This window comes from Anas acuta (genome assembly GCF_963932015.1).
Source record: "Anas acuta chromosome 2 unlocalized genomic scaffold, bAnaAcu1.1 SUPER_2_unloc_1, whole genome shotgun sequence".
NCBI classification, from domain to species: domain Eukaryota; kingdom Metazoa; phylum Chordata; class Aves; order Anseriformes; family Anatidae; genus Anas; species Anas acuta.
In genome coordinates, this window is record NW_027075980.1 from 57,786 (window position 1) to 74,541 (window position 16,756).

At 42.5% G+C, this 16,756-nt stretch overlaps 1 protein-coding gene across 2 annotated transcripts in view; it reads right to left on the reverse strand.

Moving 5' to 3' along the window:
- Window positions 1-1,814: 1,814 nt before the first annotated feature.
- FAM83H (family with sequence similarity 83 member H) overlaps window positions 1,815-16,756 on the reverse strand; it is a 30,433-nt gene continuing 15,491 nt past the window's right edge. For both annotated transcript variants that reach the window (XM_068668084.1, XM_068668085.1), the window contains 4 exons: window positions 8,753-9,213; window positions 7,099-7,263; window positions 6,626-6,750; window positions 1,815-4,733 (listed from right to left, as the gene is read on the reverse strand). In XM_068668084.1, coding sequence (XP_068524185.1) covers window positions 2,072-4,733; window positions 6,626-6,750; window positions 7,099-7,263; window positions 8,753-9,199 — 3,399 coding nt within the window. In that variant the 5' untranslated portion in view covers window positions 9,200-9,213 and the 3' untranslated portion in view covers window positions 1,815-2,071. The remainder of the gene's footprint in view (window positions 4,734-6,625; window positions 6,751-7,098; window positions 7,264-8,752; window positions 9,214-16,756) is intronic.

Sequence of the window (16,756 nt, forward strand, 5' to 3'; positions counted from 1 at the left end):
TACCTGAAGAGGTTTGCTGAGCTTGCAGCCAACACCACAAGTGGATAGTCATGAAACCAAAGCTTATGGAAAGAAGAAATTCAGAAGTCTAGTTCCATAGAATCATAGAATCATTAAGGTTGGAAAAGACCTCCAAGATCATCTGGTTCAACCATATTCCCACCACCAATATCACCCACTAGACCATGTCCCCAAGCACCACGTCCAACCTTTCCCTAAACACCGCCGGCGACGGTGACCCCACCACCTCCCTGGGCAACCCATCCCAATACCTGACTGCTCTTTCTGAGAAGAAATTTCTCCTAATTTCCAACCTAAACCTCCCCTGGCACAACTTGAGGCCATTCCCTCTAGGCCTATCGCTAGTTATCTGCAAGAAGAGGCCGACCCCCAGCTCCCCACACCTTCCTTTCAGGTAGTTGTAGAGAGCAATGAGGTCTCCCCTGACCCTCCGGGGTAAACAACCTCAGTTTCCTGAGCTGCTCCTCACAGGACTTGTGTTCCAGGCCCTTCACCAGCTTCGTAGTCCTTCTCTGGACACGTTCCAGGGCCTTGATGTCTTTCCTGAAGTGAGGCGCCCAAAACTGAACACCGTACTCGAGGTGTGGCCTCATCAGAGCTGAGCACAGGGGACCAATCACCTCCCTGGTCCTGCTGGCTGCACTGTTCCTGATACAAGCCAGGATGCCGTTGGCCTCCTTGGCCACCTGGGCACACTGCAGGCTCGTGTTCAGGTGAGCGTCAACCAACACCTCCAGGTCCTCTTCCTCTGCACAGCTTTCCAGCCACTCTGCCCCATGCCTGTAGCATTGCATGGGGTTGTTGTGACCAAAGTGCAGGAACCGGCACTTAGCCATGTTGAACCTCATCCCACTGGCCTCTGCCCAGCGACCCGTCCTGTCCAGGTCCCTCTGCAGGGCCTTTCTACCATCTGGCAGATCCTTGTCATTCATCTCTTTAGATCGAAAAACAAACAAACAAGCAGTTTGGCAATCCTGAGTAATGCCAAGCAGAGGCAGTCCAAGTTAAGGAAAAAAAAACTTTATGTTCAATGGTTTCTTGGCCTCTGACTCTACCTTCGATCTTGTGAGACAGTATAACACATCGGCATGAACCTACAGATTAATCTGGACTGTGTCTAATACCACGTGCTTAAGCTTGCTACCAAAGCCATACAAGAAAGTTGGGCGATAACACACTTCTGAGTTCGAACATTCCATCAGGATTGCCAAACTGGGAAGGTGTGCTAACAAATGACCCTCCCCCTCCTCCTTTAAGGTATTGGAGTTACATAGTCAAGTAAGTTACTGCTTGACTAAAGCAGCGTTTTACAGGCTATAACACCCAACTCAGCTGAAAAGTAGTTCTAAAACCATCTCTTTCTCCATTAATAAATTGTCAGTTTCTTCTTTTATGGCCTTCCAGCTTCTTCTCTCAGCTCAACTTCTGATGCAATGCTTCCATTATACATAAGGATACAAACCAATAACAAAGCACAACCAATAGGCTTGTAAAATGGTAAATATAAAAACTGGGCATATTCTGCCAGACAAGATCATTAACCATAAGTAAAGGAAAAAAGTTGCTTATGATATTTTTTTTTGTCCTGTAAATCTTCAAAAAGGTGCCTCCTGTATTAGATTAGGCATTAGATTCAAAGAACCTGAAAAACACCTGTTTTTTTAAATACATGTATATGTATATTTTTCTTTCTTTGATTGAATTCAAGTATTGATTTTCCTATTTTTTGAATTTTTCTTTACTGAAAGAGGAATTCTTTTTTCATCTACTGAAAACATTCCCTGAGCCTGACATAAAGAGACTCTACTTTATTTCCATGGTTTAAGCATGTTGGCAATTTAATAACTTTATTTTAAACATACTGCAATAAAGTTGACTGTTACCACATGACTTTACTGGGCAAAGTGTGCCATAGGAGTCATAGGAACATATTTCCACTCACTACCCCCAAAGAGCATTGCCTATGGTATTATAGCCATCATAAATGTGTTACCTCCTCATTTGGTTTTGACAGTCAGTGATTATATGGTATTAAATAGTATTTCTATGATCATTTTTTGGTCTTGAAGGTCCCCAGGATTTTGGGCATGAATTTTCCCATCTTCTTATCTTTGGCATCTGTGTCATACTCCTCTTCGCTCTGACTTGTATGTTCATCCTTTTTGCAGAAAACCTCAAATCTGCTGTAGACTCTCTTCTCCTTCCGCATGTTCTCCATTTTTTTCAGAAGGGTATCTCTATCTTCTGATGGTTGCCGCTGAAGATTTCGTTTTTGGCTTCCAAAACTCTCTGACCTATGGATGTTACAGCTTTTCTCCTTCTCACCTTTCCTTTCCAAGCTCGTAGTTGACTTAGAAAGATCAGGATTACTAGTGGATGGTAGTTGCTTGGCGAGTTCAGCTCTGTTCTTCTGACTGTTTGCAGAGATTTGTTCCAAAATTACCTTTGTATCATCACGGAGATTGCTGCTGTACAGGATATTAGCTGTGGATGAAGGAAATCTCCCCTGTGTTGGTTGGCTGCTTTTGGGAGGAAGTGGTGTTGCAAATTTATGGTTTTTTTCTTCCTCCATCATTTCCTGACAGTCCCCTATGGAAGATCTTTTGAGCCCCACAGGCTGTTTGTCAGATTTTCCACTCTCAGAAGTGGGTTCTTCCTCCAATTTCTTATCACCTTTTGGGTTCAAAAGCTGCTTCAAACGTAGTGATCCTTTTCTTAAAAACTCAATTGGATTTTGTTCCTGTTTTGAACAGTCTTCCTCAGATTTATTGAGAGAGCTGTCAGATCCTTGACTTTTAGATAAGTTTTCAAGAGCTGATGCAGTACTTGTCCTAATCTGTGGTTTCTTCAGTTCTGTACTGACTAATTTTTGAGTGTCTTCTTTGAATGTCACTCTTTCCTTCTTTTCTGGAAGAGTCAATTTCTGAGTGTCTCCTACAAATATAAGACTCTCCTTCTCTGGAAGAGTGGGTTTATTCTCTATTGGGTAAAACCGAGATGATAATTTGTCCACCTTACTGCTAATATGTGCTAGGGGATCTTTATTCAATGTGTCAACGAGCTGGGGGGTTGATGAAGCGATTCCAAATGATCTGTCAGCCTCTCCATGCATTTTGTAAGTACTGCAGGAGTCTTTGGCGTCTAGTACCCTACTCTCCAGAATCTTATATTGCACAGATTTGGTACATTTCTTTTCTGTGTTCTGTGATTCTTCCTGGAGAAAACTGGAAACAGCTTTGGTGTGAGTGACTGTAGCTCGCTCTGTGTCTTTGCCCACAGCTTTGTACTTCTCTAAAAGTTCTGCCACTTTAGATGAGGTGGCTGTCTTTATAGTTTCATTATCTTTTGTCAGTTCACTAGACATTTGTTCTTTTTGGATCATCTGAACCTTTTCTATTGTTGTGTTAGGCTGATCTAACTTGGCAGCACTAAAAATCAGAGAGGACCTGAGTCTTGAGCTCCTCTGGATCAAAGGATTTATTCTGGACCTAAAGGCATCTTGTTTCATTATAGGGGTTTCTTCACCTACTCTATCAGGATCTGCAAATTCTTTGGCACTGTCAACTCCCAGTGACTTGCTATTAAAAGACATAGGGGATTTGAATGCTGAGATGAGGTCAGTGGAGTGCTTTGTGAGGTTATCCCCCAGAACATCATTATATGCTTCTGATTCCATAGGCATTGGGAGACCTTCTTCTGGTTCTGACTGATATGCACTAAGGTATGACGAAATCCTCCAGTTACGTAAACCTGTTCTATTTTCCTGGGTGTTCTTGTCCTGATCTTGGTCCTCATCTTTGTCTTGTAGGAACAGGCGCTGTTCCAGGCTTTGTTTCTGTGTAGGAGAAGTTTGGCAAATAAATTTCTGTCCTATATTCTGCCTTCTTAACATCATTCCCATTGGACCATTGCCTGCAGGGTTCAGCTGATCAGAGCCATGTCTCACTTCCCTGGAAGAATTTGAAGGTACATAATCCAGCCTTAAGGGGAAACCCTCCTGTGGAAAACTGGATTCAAGTTCAGGGTATCTGGGTCCCTCTCCATAGGAAAGAGGTCCTCCCTCTTCCAGTTCATTGAATCCTGGCCTACCACCTCGGATTCTCTCAAAGAGTCCCTGAGGTCTGCCAGAAAGATGGGGATGGTCAAACTGATACTGATAGAACTGATCCTTCTGAAAATGGCTAGACTGAATTTTAAATTCATCCATATTGTTCATGAACATCTGCCTGGCATACTGTTTAGAAGAAGCAAAATTTTCATATGTTCCTTCTGCAAAACTGTGTCTCTTAAAAGCATCTAACTCTAACTGCTTGGAACGGAGAAAACCCCTGACAGGATCCATTTGGGCATTCTCCATTTCTACCTTTTTATACATTCGCATGGCTGACCCCTCCACAGTATGGCGCAACATGTCATCCCGCCTGAAATTTGACAGGAAGTACCTGTCTGGATCAACTCTGTCCATAAAGGAGGGAAAAAGATTGTCATCCCTCTGGAACATCAGGGGTGCTTTTTTTGGAAAGAAGGGCATGTTATTGCCAAAGGGAGTCATGGCAAATGGGTTCTCTGCCTTTGCCAAGACATTGGCTGGAGGAACAAGAGGTTCTGACTGTGCAAACAGAATTCGGAATTCTTCATCAAAGCTGGCCACTAGCTCTCCCTGGAAGATGTGTGCAATGCTTCTGTGAATCTTCTCAAAAGACCACATAAAACTACAAAGAGAAACAGAAGTAAAAATAGTGTTAGCATCAAGTAACTCAGCTGTACTACTTCACATTAAATGATAAACTTGTCTGAAAAAAATTCTCCCGATACTATGTACTGCTCAGGCAGCCATTCATTACACACTATTGTTCCCAACCTCTGTAGTTATAAATTTATTGGGCATCACAGCTTGGAAGAGTATTTTATCAGGCAATAAGTGACTTCTGTTCTAAAAAACAAAAACAAAACAAACAAACAAAAAAACAATTATCACTAACAACAGCAAGACATCTGATGATAATCCATATCAGTGATGTCAAGTAGATGTTCTTGCAAATACTTTTATTTTTTTTAACATCTAAAATGTTGTGCCCATCTTTAAAAAGGGCAACGGGATGAACTATGGAACTATATCCAGTCACCCTTACCTCAGTCAGAGGGAAGATTGTTGTCATGGTTTTGGCTGGGATAAAGCTTATTTTCCTCACAGAGGCTTCAATGATGCTGTGTTTTGGGTTTTTGATGAAAATAGTGGTAACACATTGATGTTTTTAGTTGATGCAAAATACTGCTTTCACTTAGTCAAGGATTTTTCTATTTATGCTGCCCTGCCAGTGAGGAGGCTGGGGGTGCACAGGAAGCTGGGAGAGGACACAGACAGGACAGCTGACCCAGACTAACCAAAGATACCATATCGTATGGTGTCATGCTCAACAATAAAAGCTGGGAGAAAGAAGGAGGTAAGGGGAGACATTTTGAGTGATGGCATTTGTGATGAGCCCCACTTTCACTGAAGTGACTGAACATCTGCCTGCCTATAGGAAGTAGTGAATTAAGTAGTGATCAGGTTGCTCAAAGCTCCATCGAACCTGGCCTTGAGCACTTCCAGGGATGAGGCACCCACAGCTTCTCTAGGCAACCTCTCCCAGTGTCTCAATATCCTTATCATGAAAAATTTCTTCCTTAAATCCAATTGAAGTCTATCATCACTCATTTTAAAACCATTGACCCTTGTAATATCATTACAGGCCCTGGCAAAAAGTCTTTCTCCAATTTTTTTATGAGCCCTGCCTTTAGTTCATCAGCCAATAACCCCAGTTCCTTCTCCTCACGACTGCTCTCATTCCAGCCACGGCCCAGCCTGTATTTGTGTTTGGGATTGCCCTGACCCAGTTGCAGGACCTTGCACTTGGCCTTGTAGAATTCCAGGAGGTTCACACAAGCCCAACTCTCAAGCCTGTCAAGGTCCTCAGTAGTGGCCTCAACAATATGGTTTAATTTTTGGTTAGCCCTGAAGTGGTCAGGCAGTTGGACTAGATGACCTTCTTTGAAGGTCCCTTCCAACTCAACTCAACTCTTCTATTCTATTCTGTTCTGTTCTGTTCTAACTTACTCTGAGACTGAATTACAAATGGTTTCTAATTTCAGCATAATAAAGGTTTACAACTGCCTTGCTATATGACGCTATTTGAGGAGGTTTTTGAGGCTGTGGTAGGGTAATATTAAAAGACTAAAGTAAATTTTGGTTATGAGCAAAGATGTAACATAGGTTTCCCTCTAAGAACAGGAAATGGGATACAGTAACATACAACTCTTGATTGATATACTTGGGTATAACATGATTATAGTCAAGTCATTAATAAAGAAGACATGGGTAATTGCGTTAAAGTAATTTGCTCTTGAAATGTAAAGGCATACTCCTTGGTCTCTTTAACTTTTCTGCTTTGGAATGAGTTGTTGGGTTAGGATTGGTTTGTTGGTTCGGATGGCTTTTTTTGTTGACACTTTTTTTTTGAGGCAGGTTTAAAAATTCCTCATTTGGAAGTCTAAAATACTGCTTTACCCACCAAACAGCCTATTACTCACTGAGATTGAGATATAACATTGCAGGGATTCTCACCTGTAGTTGCCGCTCAGCACCACCATGCAGTCCACCAAGAGGAATTTCTCTTTCACATGACCTTTGAAAGACATCCCTGTGCGGCAGTAGTAGGTTGGGCCAGAAACTGTCCTCACCCTTAGGAACTGGAAACCAGACAAGGCACTGACTCAGTTGCAGGCTGTTACTTCACTCCCCCTGTCCCTCTTTCTTCCCCTTGCTCTTATAATGTCCCTCCTGCCACCATGGTTGTACTTCAGCACTAGCAATTCTGTCTGCATACACAGTGGTTAAACAACCCTCTTTATCACTGTGTCCCCAGTCTTCAGTCCTGTATTGTTGTGCCATCTCTCCTGGCTCCTCTTATATTTCTCTAGCCTCTGGCTCAGCTTTCCCCCTTCTCAGGTCTTTACTGTATTGACAGCACAGTGTCCCAGGACATACCCTCCTCAGGATGGGAATTGGCGGTGGGGAGGGGTCTTTGGTTTTCTCACCTCTATGTAGTTAAGATTGACTCTGCATTTAGCAGCTGTATCAAGGAAAAGCTGAGAATTCATTTCATCAAGCAAGATGTACACGGGCACTCTGCGGGCAGCAGCATCCAACACCTCAAACAGCAGATCCACATCAGTGAAAATGTCCATCACTATGGCTACCACCTAGGAAAAGAATGCAAGAAAGTCTTCAGAGAGCTGTGCCTGTCTATGGCCTGCCTATTCATGTCCCACAGCCCTCACATTCCAAGGCTGCACTGCTGCAATGGCTCCACTTCAACTTCCTATTTAAACACTGTGGGCTCCAGAACTGGAAACAGAATTGTTATCTGATGTACATATTGTGTATATAAAGGTGCGAGGTGACAGTAAAACCTCACTGCAACGGATCATTCCCTTACTTGTTAATCCCATGATCACAGCAGGCATTTTCCGGCACCAGAAACACATTGGAAGGATCTATTGATCTGCTTGGCCACTACCTCCTCATTCCCTCAAACACATAAGTCATTTTTAAATAACTACCTCACCAATGTTTATTCAGTCACTTTATAGCTACCTCTAAGTGCTGTTAGATGGGAAGTAGCTTGAAAAACCAAATAGCTTTAGAAAGCTACTAGTAGCTTTTCTAGCAGTTTTTAATAGCTGCTTTTCTATAAGCTTTAGAAAACAAGACATATGAGGAGTGGCTGAGGGAGCTGGTGCTATTTAGTCTTGAGAAAAGGATGCTGAAGGGAGACTTCATCGCTCTATACTACTACTGCTTGAAAGGAAGTTGCAGCAAGGAGGGTGTTGGTTTCTTTTTCTGAGATGACAAGAGCTATGAAGTGAGGCAATGGCCTCAAGCTGTGCCATGGGAGGTTTAGACTGGATACAGGAAGTATTTCCTCATGGAAAGAGTGGACGGGCATTGGAACAGGCTGCCCAGGCAGGTGGTGGAGTCCCCATCCCTGGAGGTATTTAAGAGACATGCAGATATGGTTTCGCAGTGGACTTAGTATTAGGTGGATCGTTGGACTTGATGATCTTATGGGTCTTTTCCCATAAATGACTAAATGACTCTGTGACTCTATGATTCAAAGCTCTGTAGGATCTCCCTGTACTTCCCAACTCTTATCAATGGATATAAATACCTGATGGGAAAAAGTAAGGAAGACAGAGTCAAACTCTTCTCAGTGATACCCAGTGACATACCCAGATACAAGACACATTGGACACCATTGAAGTATAGGAAATTCCGGTTATAGATAAGAAAAAACTCTTTCACTGTAAGGGTGATTGAAGACTGCAACAGGTTACCCAGACAGATAGTGGAGTCTCCACCCCTGGAGATACTCAAGGACACATCCTAAGTAACTTTCTCTAATTCACCCTTCTTTGAGCAGAGGAGATGCACTAGATGATCTCCAGAGGTCACTTTCCAACCTCAGCTACTGTGATTCTGTAAACTCTTATTATGCTTTATGTGTGTCCTTACACACTTTTCCATGGATCCAGAGAGCAAAGACTCAAAGACTAGCTTTGATGCAGTAAATAGTAGTTTTAGAATCATCATTTCCCTCTGTCAGGTCCTCAGAGCAAAGTTAAGGAAATTAGCAGTGTATCTGATGCATCCTTTTGCACATAGCTCTAGTTGGACTGTTTCATGTCTCACCTGTTGAGCTGCTCGAATCATTCTGCGAGCTTCCTCCTTAATGCTGGGATTGTCTGGGGGTGGTGGTTGCACAAGGGTCGTCACTTCTGTTCCCCTGAACCCAAAGACCATTGGCCAGCCTAGGTCAAGTTCAGGAACAGCAAGGTCCGAATTCATAGGCCAGTATGTCCCAGAGGATCCATCCATGTCATTGTCACCTGTGGTGTCTGTGCTACCTTCCTGATTGGCATACTGGGGTTTCTGGAGATTCTGTATGATGTGATCCACCTCTGAGTTGCAAAGAAAATCAGGGGCTGCTTCTTCTGCCAGGAAGCGTTCGTAACTTTCTTTGCCCTCTTCAGTAAGGACATCCAGAGCTAAGCGGTAATACTCCTTGTAATGTGGGGGAAGGTAGTTAGGGTCAAGGGGATTGTCCCCCTGTGAGGAGCTTTGAGATCGACGAGCCATGAGGGGAGGGAGAGCTGTAAGGAAAAAAAGCCAACAATGAGAACAGCAGTCAGGCCAGGAGTTTCAGTCCAGTGACACACCCGTCCTCATAAATGGTGAAGATTGAGGGGTCATGATGGCAAAATCAAAAGAGAAGAGAATCAAAGTGCAGAATAATGTTGGAGATGATAGTTCATTTATAACCAATGAACACCTTAAATTAGGCAAAGGTGGTAATCACTTAAAGAATTACTTTAACATGGTTACACGTAACATGGGCAAAGTAAGGAACAAATCAATTAGGACATCACAGCAATGAACAAAGATGATGCATATAACAGAATGCCCAGCTTTCTCTTTCAGGCTGCTGATAGCTAAGCTTAGATTTTTTGTTTGTTTGTTTTAAACATACCTTTTTTTTTCTCTGAAGAGCAATGTTGTTGATTATTATCTGAACTCCACTGAAACTCATTTCCAAATGCTATTGAAAATGTTATTGTGTGCAATATGGTAGTAAATTCAAATGCACATACATGCCTACAAATGCACCCATTGGACCCTTGGTAATTGTGTGTTACAATCACCTCAGTATATGAATAGAAGCAAGATTTTAAGGGGAATGCAGGCAGGTATAAGGATTTCTTACTGTTGTAGCATGGTCAGAAATCAGACAAGTCCTCAAGATATCCATGAAGAAATTAAAACAAGTGATATGATTGCTTCTTCAATCTCCTGATGTTTATGTTGGGAAAATCTGAGGTGAAGGGGCTTATATCCAACATTTGACAAATACTTGCCTGTAGGGAACCCATTACTTGAGACTCAAGACAAACCAGTGATTTTAACCAGTTTTTGGAAGAAAAGCTTGTCATGGCACAAATACAACTCTCATAATAACAACCAACTGATCTGCAAAGAGCTCCAAGGCTCTTTGGCTTTTGACCCTCAATTAATGCCAGTATTCAGACACGCTTTTTCTGCACCATCACTGACACAAGAACAGAAGCTTCCTCAAAGTCAAAAAAAAAAAAAAAAAGTCAGTCCTACATCTAGACAAAGTTGCTTTAATAGGAACTGTGAGTACAGAGGGTGAAAGTGGCTCCTATTGCCATTCCCATTCAACAGAGACGACACCTCCCAAAACAGAAAGGATTGCCATTGATGTGGGAAGAAGGAAAATGATTTCAGACCCATACTATCACTATCATTAATCATTTTAACAGAAAACCTACAATAGTTTTGAGATAAAGCCTTGGAGGACTTTCCCGTCCAAGTACCTGCAGAACACAGATCAGTGAATATCACAAGTTATTCCTGCCTTAGACTGTAATTCTTGGTAGAGCTGCATGATACAACAGGAAAGAATATGGTCTTACTATAACAGACTGGATCTAGCAGGTACCTGTGTAAACTACTCCAACAGTCTTTACAGTCCACACTAGCTATTTGTAATCTGAAATACCCAGCTTTATCTTCCCAGTCTAATTCTCATTTTGTCTTTTTTTCTCTTAGAATAAAAAGCAGACTACTATATACCTCCATTTTGGTGTGCTCATGTCAGTTATATACTAGCTCTTAACTAGCTCTTCATTTTAAGGAAATGTTCCCAGAGTTAAATTCATTCTTAGACTTTCCCTTGTTTAACATTCTTCCTGAAACAGGCCACAACATTGAAGCAATGAAATAATTAATACTTCAAATAGCAGCATCCTCATCTTTCTTCTCTTAGCTGACATAATCCACTTTTGTAGTACAAAATTCTTAGTCACAGCATTACAGTGGAATTTAATGCTTAGACTCCGTGCCCAATGGAGTTCCGCAGCTCCACAGGGGTCCCAAGGGCTATGCTGGAGTCCATGCTGTTCAACATATTCAGAAACAATCCATAAAGGGGATGAATAGGCATGCAGATGACAAACTCCTAATAATGCTAGCTTGCCCAGAACAGTGACAGCCAACTGCAAAAACTAAAAGAAAGATGAAACAGAAGAACCTCATCATACTAACTGGACAATAAAAATGGCAAAAGGGAATATAACGCTGATAAATGCAAAGTGACAAAACAAACTTAATTTTATATTTTATCGATTAATATATGAATACTGTTATAAATCAAAGATGACAAAGATTTTAACCCTTTAATTTAAAGACCTTTAAATGAAAAGTGTCAGCTAATACTAAGCATTGTTTAATAAAGAATACAGATTCAGAGGAACTTGCAACCTGAACATGTTGCAAATATGAATCTCATTCTTCCCATCTCAAAAAGGCTATTATAAATGTGAATTATGATTCTTTAGCCTAGAGAAGAGGCCTACAAAATATGAGCAGGGACAGCTGTCTATTTCCTCCTCCACTACAAGAACTAAAAGGGCTTCAACTGAAACTAGCAGGGAGTGGGTTCAAATTGAACACCAGGAAAGCTTTTGCTCAATTGTTCTTACTCTGCAGAACTCCTTCCCACAGGATGTTTTAGATACCAAAATTTTGCCAGTGTTCAAAAAACAATTAACATCTCAATGGAAAAGAAGAAAACCCTTTGAAGACCATTAACTATAAAGATATCACTATGGATCTACTCTGACTGACTACTCTGGAGTATTGCTACTCTTCCCTATGCATCTGTGCTTGCCATGCTTGGCAAGAAAAATACTAGATGTACACATACCAGTGTTTCCCCTCTTATTTTGACTCTTTTGTTGTTGCCATCATCACTGCACTCTAGGATGTAGAATTCTGTTTTCACTTCAACACAGCATCCAGCTGTATTGAAATGCACACAGACCATATGAGTCTACTTAAACATGTGATTCATATTCTTTAGCAACAAACATTTCACCATGTTGTTCAGTTTCTGATTGCTGACAAAGTATCTCTGAGTCAAGAACTAATCACTGAAAAGCTGTCTTAGAAAGGCCTTTTCCCAACTGCATGAAAAAATACCCACCTAGGACTAAACAGTAGAATTAGAAAAACAGTTGGACCCATCCCCATGCAAATCATGAGCCACTGGTATTATCTCCTATGTCTCTCATAAACTGTGGGTGTGTAAGTTGTCATTTCCCACCAGCAAAGTAAGCCTCATTGTTGAGGCATATGTGTACCACAGAGTCTCTGTGTGAAGCTCAAGCGGGTAAGTGTTGCTGAACCTGGACTGACTTAATGCAGAGACTGCCTGGATACATATGTGCATCATTTCTGGAGCAGGAAGCACAGGGCACATTGTGCAGGGTAACAAATAACCAGGTTGGGATGGACTTATGCAGGTACAGTTGGGCTTGTAAGCATGGCTTCAGCACCACTGCTGCAGTAGGTGAGCTCATAGTGATGGGGCTGAGGAGATAGTGATGGCAGCAGGAGATGGTGATGGTGCCTGTGGTAAGGGGAATTCAGCAGAGCAGCTGTGGCTGTGGCCTGGGCAGGAGAGAATTAGTGCAGGAAGTTGGATACAAAAAGATGAGGAAAATTGCCACTTTTCTTGAAGTGGACATTCTTGTCAGCTCCAAAGTTTGCTTGTCCCTTGTACCTCTGACAGCAGGCAACACTATGTGCCCAAGGAAGCATATATGGGCACAACAGACATACGATACTTTGCCAGAACACTTTTCCACTATCCAACAATTTGTGGGTGAAAAGGTAGGTCAGGAAACAATGGGAAGGGTAAGTAGGGGCGTTTTTACAATAGGGGAAGTCACATTCCCCAAGGATTTGCAGTAGTCAAATGTATTCAGGAACAAGCAAGAACACACCAGTGAAAAAATACTTTTGATGAAAAACCATCCTCATGCTTTTCTTTAAGCCATTGGCCACAGGGAGAAAACAGAGCTGGAGGAACTCCTGGTGTGACCGAATAAAGTGATCACAGGTGAGATGGGAGAGCCAGTCCCAGGAGGGTCAGTGGTCTGTTAGAGGCATTCAGAAGGGGACTCGTGCTTCTCATGTAACAGGGAAAGACATCTGCACTCGGCTGTGCTGGCACGCTAAAAACAGCCTCTTACGAGGGCGTTGCCTCCGCCCATCCGTGTCGGAGGCTATCATTTTGCTGCGTGTGCATTAAGGAGTGTCGGCCTCGGCTGCGAACGCACAGGGTGTCTGCTAAGCCAGGCTCTGCGCAGGCTGGGCAGAGGGTGTGGTGTGGCCGGAGGGCAGGCACGGAGCAGGTTTGTCAGCACCCAGCCGCGGACACGTGTTGGGCCATCACCTTTCCTGCTGTCAGCCCTGGCTATCTCCCACCCAGCGCCAGGCTGAGGAGCCTCCAGCCCGCGGAGGATCGCCACAGAGACCGGCGCTGGCCGCAGCGCGCCGGGGCCGGGCCCGCCAGGCCCAACCCGAGCACCCCGGGCACAGCTCGGGGGGGGCGGGGCCAGGGCGGTTTCCGACGTCACCTTTACCTGAGAAAACAGAGCCCGAAGGCCGCAGCAAACACCTGAACTGGATTAGCCCAAACACCGGAGCGTGAACAGTCCTGTGGCTGAGTAACAAGGCTGGAAAATCTGCACCGTCACCCTCTTTGGCTAGCAAGGCGAGGACTGAGGGCGATGCTGTGTCTTATTTCAGCCAGCTCCTTCTGCTTACAAGTTAATGCTGAGAAAGCACCGCTAAATTCCACTTGGAGAGAACTTGCAGCCCGCTGAGTGTGCCATTCCTGTCTTTGCCCGGGCAAAGCTCTAATCATTCACCTCCTCACTTCCTACAGGCACTTTTAATCTCTTCCCAAATACATGCACAAATCTGTGAACTGTGAAATAAAACCCAGAAATTATGTCTGCCACTATAAACATAAGTACCTCTGAGCTGCAAGGATAGAAGAACAAGTCCCTCACAAGTGGGAACAATAAATTTAAGCATAGCTATGGTGTTTGACCATTATGCTGTTCCCAAGGAAAGGCAGAAAAGCTGTAAAGCAGTATCTTCTGCTGCCCCACCCAAGGATTCCCTAGGTTATGCAGAGCCTGAGTGTGAGGAAATTTTAGATTTGGCTCACTTTTAAGTATGGCTACCATGTACTCTGATTTCCCTGAACAGATTTTTTTTCCTCCTCTTTTTCCTTTTCCTTTCCATTTTCTTTTCTTTTTCTCCCTTCCCTTCCCCTTCCCCTTCCCCTTCCCCTTCCCCTTCCCCCTCCCCTTCCCCTTCCCCTTCCCCTTCCCCTTCCCTTCAGATATGAAGTTCAGGAAGGTTCTGAAGATTTCATATTTCTGTCTGGATTGTCTGACAAGTGGTTTGCAGCACCAGCCGTAACTGAGCAGCCTGCTATATAGAGGGAGGATTCATAGATAAATGCTATATTACTTCACAGAAGCCCAGTGCCCCCAGGTAGTGCCAGACTACTAGCGCAAGGGCTGCACAGAAAGTTGTGCACATGCAATGTGGCTGATACACTTAGGACACTTTCACAGCTGCATGGGTAGTACATGTAAGCAGAGCAGCAATTTCAACTACCTGTACACACTTTGCTTGCTGTGCATGCAATAAAGTATTTCTCTTCACAGAATCATAGACAAATCTGTTTTGAAACAGCTTACACAATACCTAAGCAGGAGTTTATTTAAAAAGTCTCTTAAATATTCTGCAACACTTAAAAATAACTTATTAAATAGGATTCTGGAGCGTGAAAGCAGTAGGGTAGTTCCTGGGAAGGCATTCAAAAAGATAGGATTCTGTTGCATGAGTGATGCAATTGCTGGTATATCAGAAGTGGAACAAGTCTCTGCACTTAATGTTTGTGCAAGATGGAAAACTGACAGTCTAATGATACAGATTTAGTTTATGGGGAATATATACAGTCTCAAGAGCAACTGGTTGTATATACATCTATAAAGATTACAGCAGCTTTTGGATCCAGCCAAAAATTGAAGAGGTTGAAATTTCTGCATACAAGGAGAAGCTTCAACAAATCAAGATCTCTGTATCTGTTGCATCAGAAACATAGGTAGCTGATTTCCTGGCCCAAAAGGATACTACACAGGCATTTCTGTTCATGTGAGAAGAGAGGTGTGTGATAATATACACTTATATTCTATATGGCATTTTTCCTTAAGGCTGCTAATGTAGAGTGCTTTCTAGTTAATAGCTGTAAGCATTTATATGACTACAAGAATGTTTAAATGGGTAAGGTTATGTGCTGTGCTTTGTATGTTTTTTGAATGTTGTAGAATTGGCTGCCATTCTTCAATTCCCTGTTCTGTGGCAACAACATAATATGTTGATGAATTCTCAGCTTGCATGAATAATGCTTTTTCTCCACCTGTATCATTGATATGGTGTATTTGCACTACACCATTTATAAGCCCCCAAAAGTATGGGTAGTTTCAGTGAAGAAATATCCCAGGAACACTCAGCAATGGCATCATCCCAATAATCTCCCTTTGGCATTTCACATGATGCTATCTACAATCAACATATCCCATGCTGTATAGGGCAAAAGATGCACAAAAAGACTGTTACCCTTTCAGTAGTCTTTAAAACTACTTTCCTGTCTGGGTAAGCAGGAGGAAAGAAGTTAGCTGCAACTTCAAATGTCATTATCTTTTGTCATATGGTAAACATGAGCCGATCTCAAATCAGTGAATAAGTAAAAGTTCACAAAAGTAATTTAGGTAGCTCCTGGGCAGAAACTCTGCTAGGAATGGTAATTCAATACAGTACAGCACAGTCACCAGAGGTTTTGGATTCCATGCAATTGCAATCTTAGCAAGGATACTCCTGTTACAGTCCATCTTGCAGAATTTCTCTAGGCCCTTATAGAATTTTAGTTAATATATTAGTGATTTTTTTTCTTAAAGTTACAACTCCTGGGAATAGCTATCCAAAACTTGCAGAACTCTGAGATACTGTTTCAAATTTGGTGTGGTTAAGCTGCCATCTCCAGCATTCAATGAGCAATTCCCCTACAAATTAGTGGAAATGATTACATACCATTTATGGCTAATGCTGGTTTCCCACAGTACGGTTTCCTATCTATATAATCTATATCTATATCTATATCTACTGTCTCTTACAAAATAAAAGGATACTAAGATACTTGAAAGCATCCAGAGGAAGGCAACAAAGCTGGTAAAAGGGCTGGAATGCATGTCCTCTGAGGACACTTGGGTTGTCTAGTCTGGAGAAAAGAATGCTAAGAGGCAACCTCATTGCTTCCTGCAGCTTCCCGAGGAACTGAAATGGAGAGGGAGGTGTTGGTTCTTCTCCCTAGTAACCAATGATAAAATGTGAGGGAATGGCACGATGTTATGTCAAGGGAAGTTCAGACTGGACATAAGGAAAAATTTCTTTACTGTGAGGGATGTAGAACACTGGAACAGGCTTTCACGCAAAGTGAATGATGCCCCATGCGTGTCTGTATTCAGGAGGCATTTAGACAATGCCCTCAGAAATATGCTCTAACTTTGGTTAGCCCTGAAGTGGTCAGGCAGTTGGACTAGATGATCTCTGTAGGTCCTTTGCAATTGTTCCTAATAATATGTTTTAACTTTGGATTGGCCCTGAAGTAGTCTGAAATGGACTTGATCTTTGCAGGTCCCTTGCAACTATTCTATTCTATTCTATTCTATTCTATTCTATTCTATTCTATTC